The sequence below is a fragment of the Globicephala melas genome, chromosome 4, assembly GCF_963455315.2.
Source record: "Globicephala melas chromosome 4, mGloMel1.2, whole genome shotgun sequence".
Classification (NCBI taxonomy): domain Eukaryota; kingdom Metazoa; phylum Chordata; class Mammalia; order Artiodactyla; family Delphinidae; genus Globicephala; species Globicephala melas.
Genome location: NC_083317.1, coordinates 5,519,904 through 5,545,717, shown reverse-complemented (window position 1 = coordinate 5,545,717; position 25,814 = coordinate 5,519,904). Strand labels below are relative to the sequence as shown.

General features: G+C 46.4%; 1 protein-coding gene across 1 annotated transcript in view; it reads left to right on the top strand.

The window, feature by feature from the left end:
• PCP4 (Purkinje cell protein 4) overlaps nucleotides 1-25,139 on the top strand; it is a 55,844-nt gene extending 30,705 nt beyond the window's left edge. The window contains exon 3 of the mRNA XM_030835402.2: nucleotides 24,732-25,139. Coding sequence (XP_030691262.1) covers nucleotides 24,732-24,859 — 128 coding nt within the window. The 3' untranslated portion in view covers nucleotides 24,860-25,139. The remainder of the gene's footprint in view (nucleotides 1-24,731) is intronic.
• The last annotated feature ends 675 nt before the right edge of the window (nucleotides 25,140-25,814 follow it).

Here is a 25,814-nt window from a genome sequence, read left to right as displayed (position 1 = left end):
CAACTTGAATAGGGGCTTCTTCTTTGGAAAAGAGGTCCTGGCTTGAGAAATTTCTAGTAGGTGTGGGATTATGCTAGGAGCACCTAAGATTTGGTTTGCTTTGATATGATTATACAATTACTAACAATGAATAAGATCAAATGTTGTTGTACTGGGTACTCTCCTCTCCTTGCTTTGAATAAAACTAAAAATCATACACAGTTAAGTTTATCTCACCTTTGGATTTGAGGGAACACACACACACACACACAGAGTAATTTTGTTTTTCTGCTATCAAGTAGGTAGAGAGAGATTGATTCAGAGGGACCTGCATTCATAGGCAGAGAGATACACTAGCATTTATCTGAGCCTGACTTTTCAAATAAGAAATAAAATTCAAAGAGTTATTCCCAAAGCACTTTGCACACTGCCCACCCCCTTTCCCCCTTGACTCCAGAGCGCACAGCAGACGCCCCATTTTTTCCCTGTGGTATTCTTGATGACCTTTCTATGCCTATGCATCGACTTGGGCAGATTGTCTGGGGGTTCATTTATTCTATCGCCTCTCCTTGGTCTGTGGAAGTGTGTGGGGCAAGGTCTTGTGTGCAAGGATGGAAGATCAGCTTGGAGTAGAAAGGGACTGCTTTGAGGCCGGGAACAGAAGGGGACTTACTGTGTGTTTACTACCGCACCCAAGAGAGAAGTTCAGTTCTGGCAGGAGGTGCTGCCGGGCTGGTCTGGTTCCCTGGGCCCAGGGAGGTTAGGATGGAAGGCAAGGGGGGAAATACAATTTCCAGAAAGGCCATGGAGGGATCATCTCCTCTAACTGCCTGCGGTGGACACATGACTCGATTCTGCTTCTAATACCAGATGGGATAAATCAGAGTCTGAGGCTGGATTCAGAGAATTTGGATGTGTGTCGGTTCTGCAGGCTGCTCAGGGTTCTGGAAGCCAGGGTGGGGGGCTGTGAAGCTCTCCTCCACCCTGAGGATTAATATGCCAATTCTGCATGAATCTCAGTATGAGTTTAGGTGGAAACTTACCGCGCTGAGCCTCTAAACCCCTTCAAACAGGGAAAATGATAACCTTGAATGTTGAGCTGCCACAGGTCTCAGAAATGTGCAGGTTAAACTTTCAGAGACTGCATCTGGCTGTGGGAAAAGCACCCCCCTGAGGTAATCAATCACTAGGGTGTGCAACGATTCCCAGGCCAAGAAGCTCTAAATCAGTTTCCTGTTAGAGCGCTAAAATCCGCCTGAAGTCTCGCATTCACCTGGACTGATGTATTGTGTGTGCTGCCCTGAATCCCGAGTCACACAGAGCTTTCGAGGTGAACAATCAAACGGTTCTGGTCTCTGTCGGGGGTCGCTTGGCCCTTTCTCCCCTTCTTTTTCTGCATTTGAAGTAACCAGAGAAAAAAATTCGAAAAAGAATGGATGAAATACGAACACGGCTTCCAAATACTATTAGCAGGATGTGCCCTTTGTGCTATTGGCTCTGAACTCTCTAAAGAATCTTTGTTCCAGAAGGAAGATATGGATACACATGTTTGCTTCTGATATTGATCCAGATGAGGAAGGAATGAAACTGGAATTGCTTATGAAGCCTGGCTTTTAATCAGGGTATCCACACACACCTGGTCAATGGGTACTATCGTTCAAAAAGTGAATCGATTCTTTGTGAAGGTTATTTTAGGGATTAGTGCTGACAGGGAATTTATTACTGCCGATCTTAGTTACAAGGGTGATTTCCCCCCTTCAGGCTGAGCGTTATAATAACGTCAACATGCTAGTAATACCTTGGATAAATACGATGCTTCTAATTCAGTGTCTTTGGAATAAACATGCTTGAAGCATTGTTAATAGACACGGAGCCTTTTACCTGCTCTTGGTTATAATTCTCTACGTCTTTAGGCGTTTGCATAGTTTAAAATGCTCTCACACACAACCGATTCCGTGGCCGACTTGGGAGGTGGGTAGGGGAGGTGATGTCAGGCCAAGTTCCTTGAGAAGTCAGGTGATAGGCCCCAAGGTCACATAAATCACAGGAAAGACAGCAGGTCATCTGGACTGCCATCTAAACACACCAGCTTGTCCCCAAGTTCGCTCTCTCCTGAGTTCTCCTTGACGGGGAGTCTTGGGTGTAAACTGGCCACTGGGGTGGGCTGTGGTCTGAGCCCATAGAACTGAAGGAAGTTCACAGACTTACACCTTGGCCAGGCTGGAAACCGTAGTCTCATCAGCACCATCTTTTCATCAGTTTACTTAACTGTTCTCTGGCAAAGAGGTGTGATCACAGGCTAATTACAGGGACAGCCCTGCTGATTTTCAAAACTAAAAAACTGAAGCGATATTCTAATTTGTAGGCTTATCCTTATTTCCTCTTCCCTTCCCTCCTCTCTTCCTGTCTTTTAGAGATTATATGTTACAGCTTTAGACTAACTGAAGATAGAATTTTGTATCATACGGAGAAGGCCCATATGCTTTAGCATTATAAATTATAACTGTTAGTTATAAATTATGCTGAAAGAATTGCTACTCAAGATCTTTTTAAGCCTATGAAGTAGCTTGTACCAGGAAAATGATGATCCGTCTATCCTTTGCCCCGATCAGGAGATAGGAATATTTCCTATTCTGCTTATCAGTTATTTGTATGGACGTAATACGTCTCAAGTGCTTGAATAGGTTTTGCTCTTTTAAGTAGGTGATACGTTCATAATTTTATTTATAGAATTAATTTGCACAGCAAACAGCTTTTCAGAAGAGAGAAACAACTAGAATTTCAGCCTGAGCTACATTTCAGCCTGAGCTAAGATGGTTGAAATTTGTAGGGTTCCTATCAGTGGGTGTATCTGTGATTACAAAGGCATGTAGAAATCCTTTTGAGCAACAGAGTGAGCTGAATTGTTTTCAGAGACTGGACCTCCTCTTAGGCTGGACCTGCTGTCTTATCTGAGTTGTGCAGGAAAAGGAAATCTCCGTGTCTCTGTGATCATCTCCTGGCATCCTTAGAGCACCCACAGAACTCACTCAGACCCGAGGGCAGAACTCTCCCTGGGTCTCACCAGAAAGTCCTCTGCCAGCGATTCTAGAACGTCATTGTGGGGTGAGCCCCGGGGGACTGTTGTGTGTTTCTGTAAAATCCACGCAACATGATTGATGGGTTTCGTCCAACATTCTTAATCAGTAACGAGTTGGAGTTTCCAATCAATCCTAATTAATTGCCATGATTTGGCCCTGAATTCAGACGATTCAGTCAAGAAATGGTGCTATTTCACTCCAAGTACAATTTTTTATTCTTTCCTAAGTGAGCCCCTCGTGCTCAGGAAGTGACCACTTTTCACTAACTTTGGCAAGCTGAGGACAGACTGGCTCTGAGTCCTCTTTTAAAAAAACTTTTAAATTGAAGGATAACTACTCTACAATATTATATAAGTTACAGGTGTACAATAGCAATGGACATTTTTAAAGGTTATACTCCATTTATAGTTATTAGAAAAAGTTGGCTGTATTCCCCGTGTTGGACAGTATACCCTTGTAGCTTTTTTTACACCTAGTAGTTTGAACCTCTTACTCCCCTATCCCTATATTACCCCTCCCCCCTTCCTCTCCCCACTGGTTACCACTAGTTTGTTCTCTATATCTGTGACTTCTTTTCTGTTACATTCGCTAGTTTGTTGTATTTTTTAGATTCCATGTATAAGTGGTATCATAGAGTATTTATTTGTCTTTCTCTGTCTGACTCATTTCACTCAGCATAACACCCTCCAAGTCCATCCCTGTTGCTGCAAATGGCAAAATTTCATTCTTTTTTATGGATGAATAGTATTCTACTGTGTGTGTGTGTGTGTGTGTGTGTGTGTGTGTATCTCACATCTTCTTTATCTGGAATCCTCTTTTTAAGAGTGACTTCAAAATGTGATAGTGGGTTTAGCTGGCCCTGCGCTAAAAGCTAGTCTAGCAGACCAGCAGCATCACTGTGGCTTTGCCTCACAGAGGGCAGGTGCCTCCCACTTTGGGGGGAGGCAGGAGAACAAAGGCCGTGGATCACCACAGTGGAGGTTGTCTCGAGGTTGGCACGGTGTCACCCAGCCACAGGCTCTAGAAGACAAACCTCTATAAGCTCATCCTCAGCTGTTCTCTGATTGCTGCCTCTTTACATCTTCGGCTCTCTGCAAAGGACAGGGCTGGCTGTATCAGTTGTAGGGTCCAGGGAATATTGAAAGCATGGACTCCTTCTTAAAAATTATTAAGCAGATCATTCAGTCCAGCCCTGGCTATTCTGAGTGAGGGTCCCTGTGCACATTGCCTGCCGTGCAGCCGGCCCGAGGGGTGCCACAGACAAACTCCTTTTTAAAAACAATTCAATATGTATCATGCATTTCACAATATGTTTTTTCCCAGCACTTTCTAAATTGCTACCCTGGTTTAAGCACAGCAGATAGATAATGGGAACTTTTTAGTATGAGAACTGATTTGCATCTAATTAATTCTCCAAGTCAGGGGTGCAAAACTTCCCTTCTCTTTATATGTTTCCTTACCTTTTAATGGCCTTGGCGAATATTCCTGGATCACTTTGTATATTGGTTGTGACTCTGTAGGATTTCTGGTTTGGGTTCTGGCTTTGAAGAGGATTAGAGATGGCTACAGGGTCTTCGGCTGCTGGAGAGGGAGTTCTAAATCCCCTCCTCCTGCTTTGGGGCAGCTGGGACTCCTCAGGCCAATAGCACACAGCAGAGGGGAGGCCTGTGAGTGTCCGGGCTGGGACCTTAGGAAACTGGCAGCTTCTGCTTCTTCTCTCTGGGAACGTTTGCTGTGGGAGAAGCCAGTTGCCACTTAAGAAGTCCTGCTACCTTAAACCATCATGCTGTGAGGAAGCCCAGCTAGCTCGTGGGGCAGCCATTTGGAGAGATGCCCACCCAGCCAGTGACTGTGCCAGCTCTCCCCACCCGGCTGACAGATGTGTGGGTGAAGGTCCTCGGGTGACCCCAGCCCCAGGGCCTTCTGGCTGCAACCGTGTGGGCGTCTCCGTCCAAGAGGAGCTCAGCTGAGCTTGCCAACCTACAGAACTGGGGGCAAAGAATACTCAGATCTTGTGCCTAAGCTGCTAATTTGGAGTGATTCATTCCCCGGGAATAGTTAACTGGGACACACGTAACCCACTCATCTTTGCTAACCCATCGGTTGCTTCTCCTTCACTCACTCTGCCCTCCTTCAAGTATATCCTGGATCATTTTCTTTGCCGGTTAGTATAGCATCCCTTCAGAATGCAGACCTTTGGGTCCTTAATAACCAGAAAAGCGATGCTGCAAAACACTCTGAACTCTAGCTTGGTTTTGCTCCTTCATTCTTTCATCCATTTATTCAGGAGATATTTGCTAAGCACCTAATATACGTTGGAGATGGTACTCAGAGCTGGGGATGCGATACTTCAGAAAAGCAATGCTGGGAGAGTGAGGTCGGATGTCCTTAGTAACGAATGTATCAGTCACAGTCCCGGGAGAAACCAGAGGGCACCTTCCATGTGAGTAATTCGAGGAGAGTTAACTACCAAGGGACCATTTGCAAAGTTGCATGCAGGGTTCAGGGTAGCCCACCAAGAACAGCGTAACACCTCAGACTAGAAACCACAGGGCCTGCAGGGAGGCAACAGAATCCAGAGAGGGCGCTGTGTGCAGAAGCAACCTGTGGTCTTCTGAAGGACATAGCTAAGCCTCGGGCAGTTTTGCAAACTTCTAGGGTTGCCAGATTCAGCAAATAAAAATACAGAATGCCCAGTTACATTTCAATGTCAGATAAGCAAAAAAAAAAAAAAAAAGTATAAGTATATCCCATGGAATAGTTGGAGCGTACTTATGCTAAACTTGTTTTTTGTTGTTTATCTGAAATTCAAATTGAACTGAACAGTCTGTATTGTATCTGACAACCCTAGCAGGGAAGGAGGCAAGGGAATAAATACCCAGATCTCGTTCTGTCTGTCTTCTGATTGCCTCTAGGACCACCCTTGGGATGAATCCAACCAAAGCCACAGCACAATGGTTAGGGAAAGGGTGGAGAGTGAATCAGGAGGGGCGAGAGGTGAGAACTGCCTTGCATCTTACCCCTGCACTTCTCCGACTGGGCTGTGGGCCAGGTCACCCGTGCCCTTCTCAGTCTTCCCTAATTAAAAATGTAGCCTGTTATACTGTAAGTGATTGCAGCTTTACAAAAACAGAGTAGGAGTGATTTTTGTACCCAAATTCTGGATTGGTTTCAGGACAAAAATAAAAGGAAAGAAAAGAAAAGCAGTCCATCAATATCATCCTTTTATTTTAACTGCGGTGTTGTTGGTTGGCTTAATAATTCTAAAAGAAGGAAAACTGTCAGACCTTTTGGGAAAGATGACATATTTGACATTCTTAGAGCAATTAGGCTGTCCCTGTAAAGGTTAATGTGTGTTCACACAGTCAGTTTTAGCCTCCCAGCTCAACTCAGGTGTCATTCAAGGGTCAAGGGAGGTGGCCAGAGATGGGGGGTGCTTACCGGGAATGCAGCCAGGACGGGGGTGAGGCTGGACGTATCTCAGTCCAGTCTCAAGAGAAACCTTATGGAGAGGCCAGCCAGAAAAGGGGGTGGGGGGCAGAGCAGGCCTGGTTCCCCCCTGAAGTCAGGGTTATTGGGACAGTAGGGAGAGGACAGCAGCTTACAGCCTCCTGGGATTTGGGGCCACCAGGGCCCAAATAGGGATGGGGCATGTCCAGGCCTCCTCCAGTGAACTGGGGCTGGAAGCCACACCAGTTTCCAGAAAAACTGCTTTCAGTGTGCATGTGGGATCTACTGTGTCTGTGGATAACTCAGCCAGCCGCCCTGGCCACCAGAAAGGTGGGAGAAGGGGGGCTGCCAGGAATCCAGGTGTCCCCCGGGAGACCTCGACAAACTTCCATCTGGCCTGGGGCAGGAGTATTGATCTGGGATGGATGGCACCGTGCTCTCCCAGCCAGCGCTGCAGATTAGAGATGCTAACCTTTGCCTTCCCTGTCCTGGGGAGGCATCAAAGAGCAGATTTGCTTTCATTTTGGTCCCTCTTGGATTCCTGGGTCCCAGAACTTTGAATTAAACTTCAAACTTGTGACTGTGAGATCAGCTGCTTAAAAGAATATGAGAAATGACCATCTCTTTCTTTTAATTAAGTACAAACCAGAACCCAAATCTTCATCCCTCCCCTTCCCCACACAACCAGGGAGATTGTTCTTTTGGGCACCACGGTGAAGATATTTCCCAAAGAAATGAGGATTTGAGCCCCTTTAATCAGGAGTTTTGCCTTCTTAGGTAGGTTTATTCCTAGGTATTTAATTCTTTTTGATGTAATGGCAAATAGAATTGTTTCTTTTAATTTCTCTTTCTGATATTTCGTTGTTAGTGTAGAGAAATGCAACAGGTTTCTGTGTATTTACTTTGTATCCTGCAACTTTACCAAATTCACTGATGACCTCTGGTAGTTTTCTGGTGGCATCTTTAGGATTTCTTGAAGATTACCCCCTTTCTCTCAAAAAGCGAACTAAAGAATAGATGCTTCTTATCAACCCTCTGGGATGCTTTTGGGTTCTTGCTACAGCTGTCCTGTTCCAGCTGCCACTTTCCTTCTTCCTGTTGGGATCTAGAATTGAGTCAACCAATGATCAGCTGAAATATGTATTGATTCGACAGAGCCAGACCTGGGGGGCCGCAGGGGAAGGATGGGAAATGGGCAGATGACGAGGTGGCCTTCCTCACAGTATTTATGAGAACACTCCTTCCAGGAACTTACGATTATGCGAAATGGAAGTTCGCTCTATTTCTATGCTTGGCAAGTGGCTTCTTCAGTCTTTCCAAAGCACATTCTTTTCTCTCTACCCTTCCCCCCCGTCCCAGACCCTGAAGATAATTGAAAAATTGAACTGCACTCTGGCATTCATTTAGAAAGCAAAATCTCCTCGGATGTCAGAGGGATGCTTTCGTGGCTTTGGTGCTGATGCGAGGGAAGTCACTCTCCCTTTAGACTCGTCCAATCACAATCAGCTCACAGAGCCAAGCATCCTACATGGCAGGGCCCATTTCCCACAGCACAGTGATCACTAATCGTGCTCATCACAGTGAGATGAGGCTTCTTGTCTCTGGCCTTCCTTAGGCTTCGGGGTTTCGGGGTTTCAGAATTTCAAGGCAAACATGAACCTCTTGGCAGTTTGAATTGATGTGCGCTCACCAAAATTCAATTTCTCACCAGCCCATAAAGACCTTGTTTTTATAGTGAGCTTTAAAGATGAGCTGGGTCATCAGACACAGCCCATGGCGATGCCTGTTGTAGATGACAGTGCATTTTCTGGCTGCTCTAAATGTTCCTCCCAGGTAGTCACGCTCAGTAATTGTTTCCTAGGAATTTCAAAAGGAATAGAGAAATGTTTAGAATCAAATTTTTGCTGGGTCTATCCATGGAAGAGCTGACACCACATCTGCCTCCTCTGCAGGGCTTTTCCCCTTTCAGTCAATTGCTTTTAAGGTTCTTTACTTTTTAGCCATTCCCCTGATCGCAGAGCTTCTGAACCTGCTCGGCGGCGTGGTCTGGCCTGAACACCCCTTCTGTGTCTCAGTTTTCTCGTGAAGCGGGTGGGGGAAGGGTGAATCCCCAGAGTCTCTGGTCCCTCTGCCATTCTATGGTTTGGCCATTTGCTGGCGGCTCACTCACAGTGAATCATTTCACTTTTTTGGTCCCCATGTCCTCTTTGTGGGACGATGTTCTCTTTGGACTCTTGTCTAATTTGGCTACATTCTGATTCTGTCTCTTTTCTGTACACATCGAGGGAATGTTGCCAGTGAGTCCAAAGAAGAAATGAGATGCTATTTCTTGGTGGAAGCAGTAGAGGGGAAAGAAAGTACAGTGGACAGAATCTGAATCAGATTGTCACTGGCTGTGGACATGTGATAACTAACGTTAACTATCTCAACAAAATAGGTTAAAATGGAAAAATACGGCCTTTTGTCTGGACAAACTGCATTTCCGAACGTGGCTTATTTCCGTGGATGTTTCTGTGGTGTTCATTCAGGTTGACAATGAGGCTGCCCGGCTGGGGACCAGCCTCCAGGCGAGGACAGGTGTAGACGACAAGAGTCCATGCATGAAAGGGACACAAAGAGGTGGGTGGCCTCCTAGGGCGAAAATGGGCACACCTGTGCGCATAAAGAGGCTGCTGTCAGTGCTCCCTTAACCCCTGAAATTAAATTGTTACTGTGATTTTGCAGCCAGAAGGTATTGCAATTTTCTTTTGAAACTTTATAACCATTTCCCTTGTGGGCCAGGCAATGCCACCATTTGCCCTGAATCATTGGAATTGTATGTGAGGTTGTCAGCGGTGTACCCTCCCCAGCCCCATGGCAATTGAATATTGAGTTGCAGCTACTTCTGGAAAATGTCTCACTTGCATTTTCTATCAATCCAGCCCATTGACATCTTAAATGACAACAGGTGTGCAGGAACGGCACTATAATTTTGAAATCATGAGCTAGATTAGTGTAGGGAAGGCTAGCGTAGGGAAGGCTAGCGTAGGGTCTTTGAAGACATTGTGAGCGAGCTGCAGATAAGATGTTCAGTCTTTCAGTCTTTTTCTGTTCACACACCTCAGAGGTGAACAAAACAAAACAAAAATCTTGCCAATTCCATATCTGGGCTGGAAGCAGCCTGCTAGGTTGCCCTGGTCATTCACAGCTGGCAGAATAGAAGTCCCTGCTGTGTAGATTTTCAGTTCAGCTTAAAATGACTTTAGTGAAAGGTCAGATGCTATGGCTCTGGGAGCACATTGTTCTCGAGCAGACGGTTAGACTTTCTCTCCCCCCAGCATTAGACTGTTAGACTGTTAGACTTTTTCTCCCCCTAGCATTCTATCTAAATTGGTTTCTCTCATCAGTTTCTTGTCATCAGCCTCTACTTAACGCTCCCTTGAGCTGCTGCCACCAAAAATGGATATTTTTTCACTGCTTCCATTTTTAATCTAGACAGGAATGCTTCTACTACCTCCGTTGATAATTAGAATGCTTCAAGGGACAATATTTTCATGCTGGTCCTTTGAAAAATTATGTGTTATTAAAAATTTATTTCAAAATTAAATACTGTTTTGATTATGTTGCCTGACACTGGAAATTGTTTTCTTTTTGGAATTCTTGTAAGAAAAATATTCTGCTTTATTTTTGGTCTGTAAGAACTTCTGGATGGGGGGGGGGCAGATGGTCTCTGTACAAAGTTCAAGGCCTTGCTTTCCTGTCACAGGGTCACATAAAGCCCTGGTTAAGCAGGGCTCATGGGACCGAGCACAGCCCACATCTGGATTCTTCCCAGGTGTTCTTCACCTGAACCAATAGAGGACTCTGGGGCTTTAACACATTTCCACTTACCTGGGAAAGCACGTCTTATTCATTTCTTCTTGGGATTCCTCATCAGAACATTATTATTAAATAATGCTTAAAACTAAAACCCAAACTCTACTGTGAGCTATTCCTCCCGAATCTGAGACGCTCTGTGTGATTGAGCTACCTCGCCCAGAAATCACATCACTTTATTCTTCCTTGGGTGTTTGATTTTATTCTCTTTTTACATATATGTGAACTCATCTTCCCGGTAAGTAGAATAACGAAGCCCAAAGCTTAAAATGGCTCACATCTAAAAAGCTCTTTCCAACAAATCAGCAAGCACTTGGTCATGGGCTCTTAAGATAGTGTCACTTTAAAAAAGCAAACAGAAGTGATGTGTTTTTGCCTGAAACCTACAAAATGGGGTGTGGAAGGAAGACTGACACTGTGGGATCAAGAGACCAGAATATGTTGAGTCTAAACCCACGGGCCGGCAGTTCCTGGAGCTGAATGTGCATCTCTGTTGACATGTAAAGACGCATTTGTGCACAGAGGCTCGCACCGCGATGCAGAGCCCATCCCTGTCTCAGGACATTTGTGAAGCACAAGGTGCATCACCAGATGGGGAAATCAATGCTGATGGCAGCCTCGGGTTTAAGCTGTTGAGCTGTAATGGGGATTGATCGGTCTGGCTGCAGCTGGACCTGGTAGGTACCGAGCTCTGACCATGCTTCCCAGACCTGCTTTCAAAGCTTTGCTTCCGAAGTCAAATTCTATATACACAGCGGACACATCTGCCCAATAGTCTTGTGCGTCTAAGAAATCTTGTAATCCCTGAAAATCTGCCAAGGAAAACACCGGTCCGCCTGGATTAAAGGCTCAGGTCTGAAGAGCTGGAGCAGTATGTGTCAGGGGAGAGAGCGCACCACCTTGCTCAGCTGCTGGCGGGGGCGGGGGGGTCCAGGAAGGGTGCAGAAGCACCTGTGACGCTGCTGGAGAAAGGCCTCTCTAATCTGTCAGTGCCTGCTGCAGAGAGCAAAGGGGAGGAAAAGAGAACCCCAGGTCCAGAGTCTGAAAACAGCTTTGGTCCCTCTCTGGCGTCCATGTGATGATTTTCCAACCCACAATGCTGTTTGCTTTCCACGTCATTCACAAAGCTTGGCTAATTTCACGAGAACCCTAAGGCTTGTCTGGCCTTTGTCCTCATCAGCTTTTCTCCTCCGGCTCGGAGTTCTGGAATGCATTCCATCTACCTTAGCACCTACCTTCCCCCCACCCTTTCTTTTTTTTTTTTTTCACTTTTTATTTTATATTGGAGTATAGTTGATTAACAATTTTGTGTTAGTTTCAGGTGTACAGCAAAGTGTTTCAGTTATACATACACATGTATCTATTCCTTTTTAAATTCTTTTCTCATTTAGGTTATTATAGAATACTGAGCAGAGTTCCCTGTGCTCTAAAGTAAGTCCTTGTTGGTTATCTATTTTAAATATAGCAGTGTGTACGTCAATTCCAAACTCCTTTAACTATCCCTTCTCCCCACCATTATCCCCTGATAACCATAAGTTCCTTCTCTAAGTCCATGAGTCTGTTTCTGTTTTGTGAATAAGTTCATTTGTATCAATTTTTCTTTTTTAGATTCTGCATATAAGTGATATCATACTATGTTTCTTTTCCTCTGTCTGACTTACTTCAGTCAGTAAGACAACTTCTAGGTCCATCCATGTTGCTGCAGATGGCATTATTTCATTCTTTTTTATGGCTGAGTAATATTCCATTGTATATATGCACCACATCTTCTTTATCCATTCTTCTGTCGATGGACATTTAGGTTGCTTCCACCTCTTGACTACTGTTTACAGCACTGCAATGAACACTGGGGTGCATGTATCCTTTCGGACCATGTTTTTCTCTGGGTATGTGCCCAGGAGTGGGATTGCAGGGTCGTATGGTAGCTCTATTTTTAGTTTCTTAAGGAATCTCCATACTGTTTTCCATAGTGGCTGTACCAATTTACATTCCCACCAACAGTGCAAAAGGGTTCCTTTCTCTTCATACCCTCTCCAGCATTTATCGTTTGTGGATTTTTTGATGATAGCCATTCTGACTTGTGTGAGGTGATACCTACCTTCCCCCTTTAAATCAAATTCTCTAGAATGATGCAGTGAGGGGAGTTAGAAATTCGATGGGGTCAAGTGAGGTTTTTTAGTATTAATTAGGTGCATTATTGCTGCTTTGAAGCTACTTGAACATGTCCCGTGATTATGATTGCATTTGACTTTTCTTTCATTTCAAACTTGGGAACTTTAGAAAATTCTCTATATTGGTGAAATTTTCAGAATTTAATCCTTTAAAGCTGGTATTTTGAAGTTTAGACGCTGGGGAAAAAGTGAGTCTGAGAAGGTTCCACCCTTCTGAAGTGGTAAAACCAGGTAACATAAATGAAAGGAAAACCCTCCAATTATTTCAAAGCTCTGAAAGGAAGAGAAGAAAATGGACCTGAGGCAGAATGGAAGGAGTGGGCCAAAACCTGGTTGGGGAGAATGCCTTCCTAGGAGCTCCACCTAGCTCATGTTCATTTCTTAAATTTTCAAGCACTTGAAAAGCTACATACTTTCAAAAGCTAGAAGGGGAAGGGTATGGTGAGAGAAGCTGATGCCCCATGAGGAGAAAAGGAGAGATGAAGCAGGGAAACCTGCGAGTGATGGTTGGCAAAGGTTACTGGATATGCAGGCAATATTTCTGTAAAAACCCCTGAGATTTTTAAAGTATTAAGTGCTATAAAGAAATGGCCAGCCATATCAGAAATTGGACAGATGTATATATCAGAAGAACAAGCATGTAGTTAAGTGAAGACAATGAAGCCATACTATGCACAGGGATGTGTATTTGAATTTGTTATCAGCTTGAAACAAAATGCTTTTAAATGAACTATACCCTTATAAGGACATGTGTGTAAGTAGATGAGGTTTATCTATAAGAAGCTGAAACCCTAAGATAACAACGGCTTAAACAAAAACGGTTATTCCTCTCTCATACAAAAGGAATCTAGAGGTAGGTAGTCGAGGGCAGTCAGGATAATTTCAAGGAACATCAAGCATCTGTATTACTGTTTTGCTATCCTTAGCATAAGGCTTATGGTCCAAAATAGTTGCCTGAGCACCAGCCATTTCATCTGCATTCCAGCTAGTAGGGAGCAGATAGGAATAAGTAAAAAGGGCAAAGGGTTAGCTTTCTTTTAATGAGATTTCTTTCTTTCTACCCACATTGCATTGATCAGAACCTACGTCACCCAACAGTAAGGAGGATAAAAAGCTTATTCTGGGTAACCATGTGCCCAGCACCAAATCAGGGGTTTTATAACTAAGAAAAAGGGGGTCAATAGAGGCAAGAAATCAACTCGGCCACAACACATTTCTACTAGTGGAGTTTCTTGAGCACTTACATACCTGGCTGGCTTGCATGGAGGGCAGGTCTAAGGTGTTAGATGACTCATAAGTTCTCCACATTCCCCTTACCCCTAATCAGCTTGAAGTCTTCAGAGTGTGAAGGAGGGAAAACGGGGGCTTTTCTGAGAGGTCTGCTGTTAAGTGAGTTAGCTGCTGATTCCTGGGAAGGAATTTTCACCACGTACTCCGAAGAGGAAAGAAACATCTGAAGTGTGATCCTTGTGTCTGACAGGTTCTTATTTACCTACTTTCATTCAAGTTATTCTCCAGCACATAGTAAAGAATTTTCTATGTAAATAAAATGAAAGCCTGCTATCTGATGTCAACCCTTTCCCTACATAACTCCCCTCTCCTCCCACAGCCCCACATAAGCTAGGTGTGCCTGTAGGAAGGAGATGGTGGCACAGACAGCAGAATCCACTCTTGCTAGATTCAGCTGAAAGGGGTTTATTACAGGTTATCGGTGCCTTGCAGAATTTCTGGGAGGCAGAGAACCCAGCCCTGGCTGTGCACAGCCAGGAACAATGCATACGGAAACACTCAACCACACGGCAAGTTCTTCCAGCAGAAGCCCTTCTACTGCTGCTGCTGCCCGGCCCTTGGAACTGGGCACAGGATGCTTGATGTTTGCCGACTGCCCTGGCGAAACCCTGTGGATGCCTCTGCCTCTGTGTCTGCCGGACGGGGCCTCTTCCTATGTTTGGTTGCCTCCGCTGGGTTCACTTCTGCCTTCTCAGATCCTGCCACGCTGCACCTATTGGGCTGGCCCTTCGCCTGGGTGGCAGAATTCTGCTCCCAGGACACCTGTGGTGGAGGGAGAAGGTGGAAAGAGAGGGTACTGGGCAACCCAGCCTGTAGGCCCCCATCTATTACCACCAGGGGATAACCCTGAATTTGTCATTGCTCTTTACACATTACAAAGCAGCCAGTGCACACTCTCTTGTAAACGTCTTGAGACAGAAACAAGCCTTGATTCATGATCATGCCCATTTCAAACACAGGGGAGGATGTGAACCTCAGAAAGGCAAATCTGACCACACTCAGTCAGTTGGAACTTGAATTTGAGGCTTCTCTAGCGAAGCTGTTTCTTATCATACCTCATCGCCTTTATTTTTTTCCTAGAAAATGGAGACATTTTGGCTAGTGTCATGGGCTGAATTATATGTCCTAAAATCCATCTGTTGAAACCCTAACCCCTAGTGCTTCAGAATGTGACTGTATTTAGAAATATGGCCTTTAGAGAGGTAATGAAGGTAAAATGAGCTCATTAGGGTGGGCCTTAATCCAAGATGCCTGGTGTCATTATAAGAAGAAATCAGGACACAGGTACACATAGAGGGAAGAGCGTGTGAAGACACAGTGAGAAGACGGCCGTCTACATGCCAGGCAGAGAGCCCTCAGAGGAGCCAAACCTGCCCACACCTTGACCTTGGACTTCCAACCTCCAGGACTGGAGCCAATAAAAGTCTGCTGTGTAAGCTGCACTGTCTGTGGTGGTTTGTTAAGGCAGCCCTAGCAGACTAATACAACTAGGAAACCGATTTTGCCTTTCCAATAGAAAAACTTTTTTCAACGATATTTATATCGTTTTTTGGTTCTCTTCCTAGACTTAATGAGTTTGGGGAAATTTTTGGTCTCACCAGTGCTTATTCTTTTCCATTGATCCCCACAGATGTGCACTTATCTGATTACCTAAATGCCACAGCTGGGTAGTCATCTGAGCAAGGCACATCCAGGTAGGGGCCAGAGAAATGGGATTATGGGAGAGAGAGGCTTCATATTACCAAAGCCTGATGGGAACAGTGGAGGCTGTGGGTTTCAGAAGGCCTCTATTTTAGGACAAAAGAGAATTTCTCTCTCTTGGAAAAAGCTGTAAGTACCAAAAGGGCGCTAACTTGGTAAATGCAAAGTTAGGAGAAATGGGACATGTGTTTTCATTTGATGCGAGAGAGAACACTGCAGTTGTGGAAAGCCACCCCCTTGCCTGCCGCCGCTAATGCCTGACCCTGCTCATTAGTCTCTGCCGCTTAGCACAGAACTGGAAAATTGCAATTCTCCGCACCAGCAGCCTCCATTCAATAAATCCTGAGCCAGCGGGCAGGAGCGAGAAATCGCCCAGAGCTCGGAGCTCGGAGCTGGCTTGCTGGGATTCCATGCTCCCGCCCAGCAAGGGAGGCACTGTTTTAACTCAGGAACAACTGGCTGAGGATGCTGTGGCCTCTTCCTGTTCATTTCCAGCTTTTTAAAGAATGTGTTGTCTTTGTTTTTATTGGCATTTCATGAAATGGCTCTCTGTGTCAACATCGTGATGAACTAGGTATACCAATTTATTTTTATTATTATTTTTTTCCCAGGAGGAATTGACCTTTTCCCTAACATTAGCTGCCTTGTTCTCTGGATGTATTTTGACCCAATTTGAGGCTTAAAGGATAAACATTCCAATTCTTACTTTTCTTATTTGTCCCTTTACTTTTCCTGCCTGGAGGGCTGGGTTTGGATCCTTATGAAGGAAGCCATGCTGGCTGTCCTTGGGCCACTCTGTGGTAGTCCTGGTCGGGAGAGGGTCAGTGGCCAGCTCTCAGGGTCCCCAGGAGCCTGAACACAATGTGTCAGTTAGCTTATATGTATCAAGGGCAACCCAACTGACCGATGTTACTTCTTTCCAAGTTAACATTTTTCTTTGAAAGAAGGTAGGACATTCTAAGAAATTTGGCATTAAAATACCCCATTTGCAGGGCATACGAAGTTAAATGACTGTTATTTCTTGATGGCGTGCTAAAATTTAGGTCCTTTTATAGTACGCTCTGTGCTTTGCCTCCTAATCAAGGCAAACTCCTACTCAGGACAATTATATCCCAATTTACTGCTTATGTGCAAATTTCTGATCGACAGGATTAGGCCTTAGGAGGTAATATGTTTCTAGAAAATAAATCCTAAAATATGGAGGGTTATAAATGTGTAAACGAAAGCCTTTACCTGTGTGTGTGTGTGTGTGTGTGCGCACACACGCGTGCACAAGCCCCTGGGTTCACGAATTACTGCCAGTATCTTTAGGCAATGACTTTGCCTCATTGTAAACAAATGTGAGAGTTCCTTTGATCAAGCGTGGTGGTTAATATGATAGATTTTGGAATGATGCTGAATTTCCAACTTTTAAAATCATATCCTGAGCTGTTGCAGGATCCATGAGTAGCTCTGTTATACCTTGGATGACTACATGTCTGGTAATTTCTACAGAATTTATGCTAATTATTTGAAGTCTGCCACTTTGATGGTAACTGCATGGATGAAGAATACTTTTTCAACAAGTGAAGAATAATTTTTCAAAAAGTGTTTTCTCATTGGTGAAGGGCCCCTGCCCCCCGCTCCCAATCTGGGCAGGTGGGTGTGAGGTTTGCTTTGGGTTCGGGCCTCCTCCCTCCACTCTGTCCCCTTCCCAGAGACCTTACCTGGCCACCTTAAAGCATGCACACTCGCTCTCCCACTCAGCACCCTGCTTTATTTTTGAAGTTTCTGAAATTCTAATCCTTATCCATGAATTTACCTTTTTATTTTCTCTTTTCTCAGGGGAGCAGGGTTTTGTGCTTGCGCTCTGTTTTCTCACAGCCCCTGGAACAGTGATGGGCCCGTACAAGGCCTTCCAGGTCATTTGCCGAACGACAGAATTTGGTATAAATTCTCCTGGACCACCTAGTAAACGGGCAGGTTTTCCAAACTGGTAGATGGTACCATGTGTTTAGACTTGGACGATTTAAGATTTCTTTTTCCCCCTGAGCAACATTAACTGGTCCATACAGAAGGCTGTCATCTTGGCCTCTGTCTAAGGCCCTGAAAGGAACAACATCCTGGGGAATAAAAACAAGACCTGGATTCTGAATCAGCCCATGGCCAGCACTCACTGGGTGCTCCTGGGTGAGGCACCTTATGGTCTCTGAGCCTTTGTAAAATGGGGACGGTGGATATCCCCTGCCGCTCTCATAAACGTTTGCAGAAGCCAGACAAGGCACAGAATGCAAAGTTACTTTAAAACCTAGAGAGCCCCAAAGTTAGATTAGGTCTGAATTCTGTCTCCCCCCAAATTCCTATGCTGAAGCCCTGACCCCCTGCCACCCCCCAACTGCCATTGTCCCTCAGAATGTGACTGTGTTTGGATATAGTGCCTTTGAAGAGGTGATTCAGTTAAAATGAGGTCATCAGGGTGGGTCCTAATCCAATCTGACTGGTGTCCTTATAAGAAGAGGAAGAGACCCCAGACCATGTGAGAACATGGCAAGAAGGCAGCCGTCTACAAGCCAAGGAGAGAGGCCTCAGGAGAAACCACAGCATCTGACACCTTGGTCTCGGGCTTCCAGGCTCCAGAACTGTTAAAAAAAAAAAAAAAAAAGTCTGCTGTTTAAGGCACCCAGTCTGTGGCATTTCATAATGGCAGCCCTACTGGTTAATACAGCTGCTCAGTAAGAAATTTTGATGGGCTGTAGGGATGATCTGTGTTTATCAGTTCACACTCTGTGTTTATCATGCAAAGAGGATTGTAGTCTATCAAACCGTTCTCCCATTGGATGGATTTTCATGACAGCATCATAGACTTGTCATATCCATTTGGGATTGTCTTTACCCGGTAGCAGTTCCTTCCTTTTATATTTATGATTCTCGATTTTCCATTTGCCATCAAATGATCTGTAAAAGAAAATCCACTTACGTCTAGGAAGGAAGATCCGTTTAATGCTCAGGGAAGACTGGTTCTTAACATAACGACATCTTTAAGAAGGGCTACCTCAACGTTTCTCCTATGATATAATAAAATGAAAACCAGCAGGGCCATTCCCTGTCTCAGTTTCTGCAAGGAAAAGGCAATATCTCAGGAAAATGGTGTAAGGAATACCTAGAGCCGTGCAAAGTATAAATCTGAATAGGACTGGATGTTTTCCTGGTGGGGAGGTCATGGCAGCGCTGAATCCTGAGACATCCCAAGCCCCAGGAAGCACCATTTTTTCATCAGGCTGGGGCCATCGGTAGTGCTCTGTGTTGTGCCTGGGTTGTTTGATGAAGTGTCTTCCCAGGGAGGAAAGTCTAATTGCTTGGGACGCTTTTGCAGCTGTGCCTTTTGTTCTCAGAGAGAAGGTAGATGGGGACACGGAGAGATGGATAACGGGTAGGTAGACGGATACTGTGGTGGAAACAGTCAGCTGTCCCGCCTGATAGGTTTTTTTTTTTTTTTTTTTTTTTTGCGGTCCACGGGCCTCTCACTGTTGTGGCCTCTCCCGTCACGGAGCACAGGCTCCGGACGCGCAGGCTCAGCGGCCACGGCTCACGGGCCCAGCCGCTCCGCGGCATGTGGGATCTTCCCGGACCGGGGCACGAACCCGCGTCCCCTGCATCGGCAGGCAGACTCTCAACCACTGCGCCACCAGGGAAGCCCCCGCCTGATAGGTTTTAATCCTCACCTCCTCAGATTGCCTCATGTCTCTGAGACCAGATGCTCCAGGCAATGGGCCTGAAGGTCTGTGGGGGGCCCTGGTCCACGGAACATGGCAATTGGGGTCCTACTCACACCTCCTGAGCTCTACTGTCAGGAAGTGGGTTTTCCTCTCGTTCTCCAGGGGAGTTGGCAATTGCTATCTTTTTGTATCACACCAGTGGATTGGAATAAATAATCTGTTGACCATTCTTCTGGTAAGCTTTAGAACTCCTGCATGGAGGGACATACAGAAATGATTGAATTCCAGGACCCCAGACAGATACAGGTGATAAGGACTGCTCAGTCCCCGGCAGTTTACAAGGCGCTCAGGCTCAAAAGCCACCGCCAGGAACCGAGCGGGATGTGTTTTGTCCACGTCAGGCATCGGGACCCTGAATAAAAACGTCAGGTGCAGCCCACCCAGTGCAGATGTGAGTGGCAGCAGAGGACAAGCGGGGTGGCTGCAGGGAGATCTGGAAATGAAGACGGCTCAGGTCCCCTGCACAGCTCACCGAGGTCTACTGTCCCTTCTGATGGAGAAGCTGTGCAGAGCCCGGTGCCCTCAGGGCCTCCCAGCGGCAGGGACTGGCACCGCCCTTCTGCACTCTCCCAGGTGTCTATTCACGGGACCTGGGGGTCCTCTTTAGGTGGAGGAGTCTCTGTGCTTTGTGCTGCTGAGCAGGGACCGTCCCAACAAACACAAGCCCAGCAAATGCCACAGGCCACCTGAGGGGCCTGATGCCTTGACGCCCCTGCCGGGCTGTGTTTGGAGGTTGCATGGCCGGCCCTGCTGGACAGCATCCCTTCCCCTTCACGTTGGGGCCCAAGCACCCGTAAGCCTCACCACTGAGCAGATGCAGGGCCCTGGCCGGGCTGGAGAACCACGTGACTGTCCACAGCCGTCTCTGACGTAGCAAGGCCTGCCCGTCACAACTGGGCCTGCATGCAATTTACACCATGGCCTGGATTTGCACATGACACTGGTGACTAGGTGCAGCAGGCTTTTAAAAAGGTTTTTTAAAAATTCTTTTGGTCGTGCTGTGCGGCTTGTGGGATCTCAGCTCCCAGACCAGGGACTGACCCTGGGCCACGGCAGTGGAAGCCCAGAATCCTGACCACTAGGCCACCAGGGAACTCCCGGAGCAGGCTTTTAAAAAAATATTTTTACTTCTCCATTTTTGAGATGAGCAAACTGAGACTCAGAGAAGCTAGGAACCTTCCTGAGAGCCACAGAGCAGGCAGAGACACCCCCAATCCACCTCGCCTTGACCCACAGCCCTGCTTCTGCCAGCGGCCTCATCCGGGCCGGGAGGGTCTGAGGGTTGGGAAGGAGTCAGCTCCATCCGCCAGGGGGCTGGAGGGCTCTGTCTGCCTGACGTGAGGCCTGCCTTTTGTTTATTCTCTGACATGGTGCTGGTGGCAGGCACTGCTCTGGGCATGGAGGGGCTTAGCCCACCCGGGGCTCCCTGGCATGAGAATCCACCATCAGTGGGAGTATCGGAAGATGCCCACCTCTGCACGCCTGGGCACCCCTTCTCCCACCAGGGCCCTGACTATCCCCTAAAACCCTTTAGAAAACGCTTCCTGACGTCATTCCAAGTGGCCACATTTTCCATCCGAGAGAGGAACCTCACCTCTTCCTCACCATGTCACCTGAGGTCAAGGCCCCACGGAGGCTTTGCCGTGGCACCTCCCAGTCTCCTCCTCGAGAGGCCATGTGGTGGAAGAGGGGCTGAGGACCCCCTGCCACATGGAAATGAAACGGTTCCCACCCAGGGTGAGTGACTTGGTGTAGTCCTCCAGGAAAGGCCTGCACTGGACAGCCGCCTGCCTTATTGATTAACGGACTCACTTGCAATCATTGGTTACTCATGGAACAACTACGATGTGCCGAGCCCTGGCTGAGCCACTGGAACAAGGCAGGTGATGTCCCTGCCCTTATGGAGCTCATGCTGTAGTGGGACAATGGACCACAAACTAGGGAGGAGAGCAGGAAGTAGAATAAGATAGTGATCGCCCCAAGGAGAGCCACAATGCGGTGGGGGGAGGGGATGGGGTGGGCCCTGGAGGGAGCACACCCTCCTGGGGCCCTTCCTGTCCCCAGCGGACATGGCTGAGGTCCTACCTCTGGGTCTCAGCTGCTGCTGGTGGTAGGCATCTCTCCTCTGCCCTGGAGTGACGGGGAAGGGAGGCTTTCGTATGGCCACCCTGCACCCTCCGTGGTCACCATCACCCAAGTCATGGGAGAAGAGCCTGGCAGGCAGCTTGATGACTGAGATTTCTGCAGGGCCAGGGGCTCTGGGCACTGGCAGTGGTCCCTCAGATGCTCACCTCCATCATCCCTTCCCTCCTGCAGAGTCTGGGGTGCTCAGAGCTCTGCTTTTCTAGCTCCCAGGACCACATGGACCCATCTCCAGGCCCTCACATCATTTGCATTGAACACTGTGCCACCGATTCTAATTAGCTGTCCCCTCTCCACCACAGTCTGGGTCCCCCTCCTGCTTTGCACGTCCCTGGACGGCTCAGCAGGAGTAACCATGGCAGACCTTCCCCAAGACATGTTTGACTCTACAAAGTAGAGAGAGTAACGATTCCTGAAATATTAGTGGTTTCTTTTGTAAACACTGGAATACTTTTCAAACGAGGGAGAAATCGATAAATCACTTTTGGCTGAAGATATTAGTTGAAGATATAATTGTGAAATTCATGTTTATGACCCGCCCTTACTGTCTCATTATACATTCCCTAAATATACATAATTTTCCGCATCTTCATTCATCATGTGTCAAAAAATAATATTGCTGTTTTCTTCCATTATTGTAAAAGGGAAAAGATAAACCAGGCTATTCAAAAGCTTCAGGCTGCAGCGACATTTTAAATCTGAAAAAGAAATCTCCCATCTTCTGTTGAGTCAGAGCTCATTTTCCCCCTTTGCAATCACGGTACAGTAGATGCAAGGGTTCCTCCGGGAGGACAGGGGCTTGGGTCTCCAAACCATCTTATGACAATCTTTGTACAGAAGCTGCTGCTTCTCCTCCCTGCTGTGGGCCGGTGAGCTGGAGCCATCACATTTCAGGTTCGCTAGATATTTGCACTTTAGTCCCGGGCTCATGTGATAACATTAGTGAAACATTTTTAAAGGATGAACTTGAGGTTCAGGAAACTCCTATCCCTCCGAATGGCCCTGCCCCTTAGAGAGTCTCTGAAGAAAGGGCCCTGCAGTGTGGAGTAAAATGTGGATGGCTACCCGATGCAGTAAGAGACAATCCCACTATTCTCCATATCATCTGGGTTCTCATGGGTTAAAAAAGATTGCCCCAAATAGTCCCTGGACATTGATGCACTCAAAATCTCTGCACTTAGGGACCTCGGCAGTCAATTTGGGATAGAGGAAAACAATTCTGCTGATTTAGGTCATGGACCGATCAGTCCGGCAAGGCTTACAAAGCCAGCATCCTCTCCTCCCAGATGCAGGTGGGATTGGAGGGCTCCGGGCAGAACCTGCTTAGTCTCTGGGAAAATTGAGAGGAGCCTGCTCGAGGATCTACAAGGGAAATGTCACGCAACCAGATGCATCTCTCTCTCCCTCTCTCTCTCTCTCTCATCTATCTACTTATTCTATCATTCTATCTATCTATCTATCTATCTATCTATCTATCTATCTATCTATCTATCTATCATCTATCTATCTTTTCTAACTACCTAACTATCTAGCTAGCTATTTATGAGAGGGAGAGAGAGAGAGAGAGAGAGAGAGAACGAGATTGTGTGAGAGAGAACAGGACAGAGTAAACAGGAGAGAAGGAACCTGTCTCGCATATATTCCCAGTGTCCTCTACCCTCTATGCTGGGGGCGCTGCCTGAATACTTTCATCCAAGGGCACTAAGACAGGCATTGAAAAGACGGACCACATTTAGGTTAAGTGATGAACTCAGGCTGCCTGGTGACAAAGTCAAGGAATAGAGCCTTGTCCCTGCTCCCTGGCTGGGCTTCCTCTCCTGCCTCAAAGGCCCCCGATTTTCCCATCCCCAAGCTAGACGTGCTGTTCATACTGTCCGGCCCGTCTGCTCCAGGTGTGAGCCCAGGGTGGCAGGGTTGCTCTCCGTCCAGGTGCCGAGGTGGGTTCTGCCCCCAGTTCTTCCTGGAATTAACCTCAGGACCTTGTTTGTTACTTCATCTGAAGCCAAGTAGCTGGATCTCAACTCTGCCTGCATCTTGGAATCACCTGAGAGGCTTTCTTAAAAAGTAGGGCTGTCTGGCCCTACCTGCAGGGACGCTGATTTATCTAACTTGGTCTTGTTCTCAGGAGCTCTTCCGCTGTGGCCATACAAAGAGGCAGCCCTGAGTCTGGGGTGGGTCCTTGTGTCTGTATTAAAAAATAATACCTTTGGGACTTGCCTGGCAGTCCAGTGGTTAAGACTCTGCGCTTCCACTGCAGGGGTCATGGGTTTAATCCCTGGTCCAAAAAAGAAAAGCAAAATAAATAATGCCTTTAATGATTCTAATGATTAACTTTCACTAGACCGAAGGAGTGATTAGAGGGTTTTTATTTATCTGTTTGTTTTCAGCATTTAGCTGGAAAGGTCACAGCACACAGGGACAATCAGCACAGGTGATCACTTCGCTTTGGCTTGTATCCTATTTTCAATGATCGTAACCGTGAATGAGTTCATTCCTCTGCCTTAGCAAAAAATGCAAAGCCTACCTTGTTGGAACAAAACGTAAGACTTGTGAAAGTCCAGCTTGATTGTGAAGGTCGAATGGTGTCATCCATCTGTGACAATGATAAAAACAGAAGCCCTAATTCAATAAGTAAATCTCATTGGTAATAGAAGGGTGTGTGCACAGAAACTCAGTGACTTTTTTAGCTCCAGTGGTTGTATCACTGGGTCCATATCTGTAGCACTGTTTAAATTGTATCTACATGAGAAACCAGAGGAAAGTAACATCACTGCTAAAATTTAAAATGAAATTTTAATTGAAGTATAGTTAATTTACAGTGTTGTGTGAGTTTCAAGTGTACAGCAAAGAGATTCAGTTAAACATATATATATATATATATATTCTTTTTCAGATTCTTTTTCATTACAGGTTATTACAAGATATTGAGTACAGTTCCCTGTGCTATACAGTAGGTCCTTGTTGTTTATCTATTTTATACATAGTAGTGTGTATCTGTTAACCCTAATGTTAAATGGGGCCATAAGAACAGAAAATCATGCACAGAAGATACCTACGATGTTGCGACTGTGTCTTTGAGTTTCATCGTCCCTCCCTCACAGGGGTAGAGGCCAAGCAACCAGAAGATGCTTCTTCTGAGCTCGGAGGAGGTTCAGGACGCACTCCACAGGCTTGTATTTTGCAAACTAGGTCTTGTGCTGGGGGTGGTGCCACGTGGTGCCCCGGAGGCTTTGTTGATCCAGAGCTGCTGTCCGTCTTCCTGCTTGCAGCTCAGTGATTGCCTTATGTTTGTGTTTTTCTTGCTCCAGATGGGCAGAAGAAGGTTCAAGAGGAGTTCGACATCGACATGGATGCACCAGAGACAGAACGCGCAGCAGTGGCCATTCAGTCTCAGTTCAGAAAATTCCAGAAGAAAAAGGCTGGGTCCCAGTCCTAGCGGGAGAGCCCCTTCCTAGTCTGCCAGAAGTCACCACCTTCAACCACCCTGTCAAGAAATTAAAAGAACAACACCTTCGAGGGAAATCATCTGCACATGATACCCACGTGTACCACAGTCCCACAATGCATGTACAGAGACCCGTGATATTTATACCCTTGTAGGAAGGCATAGACTATGCAATTGTGAGCGGCTTAATATCTGTTTATCTCCAGTATCATTCCTCTCGCAACTGATTATTTTCCTTGATGTTGTAATAAAATGGAGTTGAGATGCATGATTCAAGTGTCTGCCTCCACTTCTCCCTTTATATTAACTTGGGAAGTTACCGTTGCTAGAAGTAAGGCTAGATGTCTATTTTCTTCTCCCTCTAAGGGTTAGAGCTGAAACACGGTGGGTGCCTTCTGTGAGGAGCTTTCCTGCTGAGAATGGAAGATGCGTTCTCAGCTGTGCCTGTCTCATTTGGAGAGTTCTAACCTCTGACTGGCGATGGCGATGAATTTTCTTCTTATGATTGGATTAGAGCCCTGGATCCTGGGGTGCTAGAGAGTCAGAATGTTCCCTGGGGAATTAAGACTCATCCAGGAGAACAAGAAGGGGGAGGGCGATGCATCTGTTTAGGGGCAGTCACCCAGGTTTACACAGCAGGCGCATTTTGCATTTCGGAGCTCCGCAGGGGATGCCCCCACTATTGAGGGCTGGTCTGCCGCTCATCAGCAGCTCTCCGTACCTGGGGTGCTCCAGGGCCAGGTGGCTCTCTGATCTGCCCTCCCATCCCCTCCGCAGCTCCTGACACCCCTCAGGGAGTGAGTTGCCACCTGTTAGGATTATTTAGCACATCCTGCAATTTGGAGAAGCTGCAAGTTCTCTCCCATTCCATCTCTTCCCCTGCAAACCTCGTAGGTGAATTGCTTCCCACACCCCAAAGAGTAGGCAGGGAGGAGAGGGCTGTCAC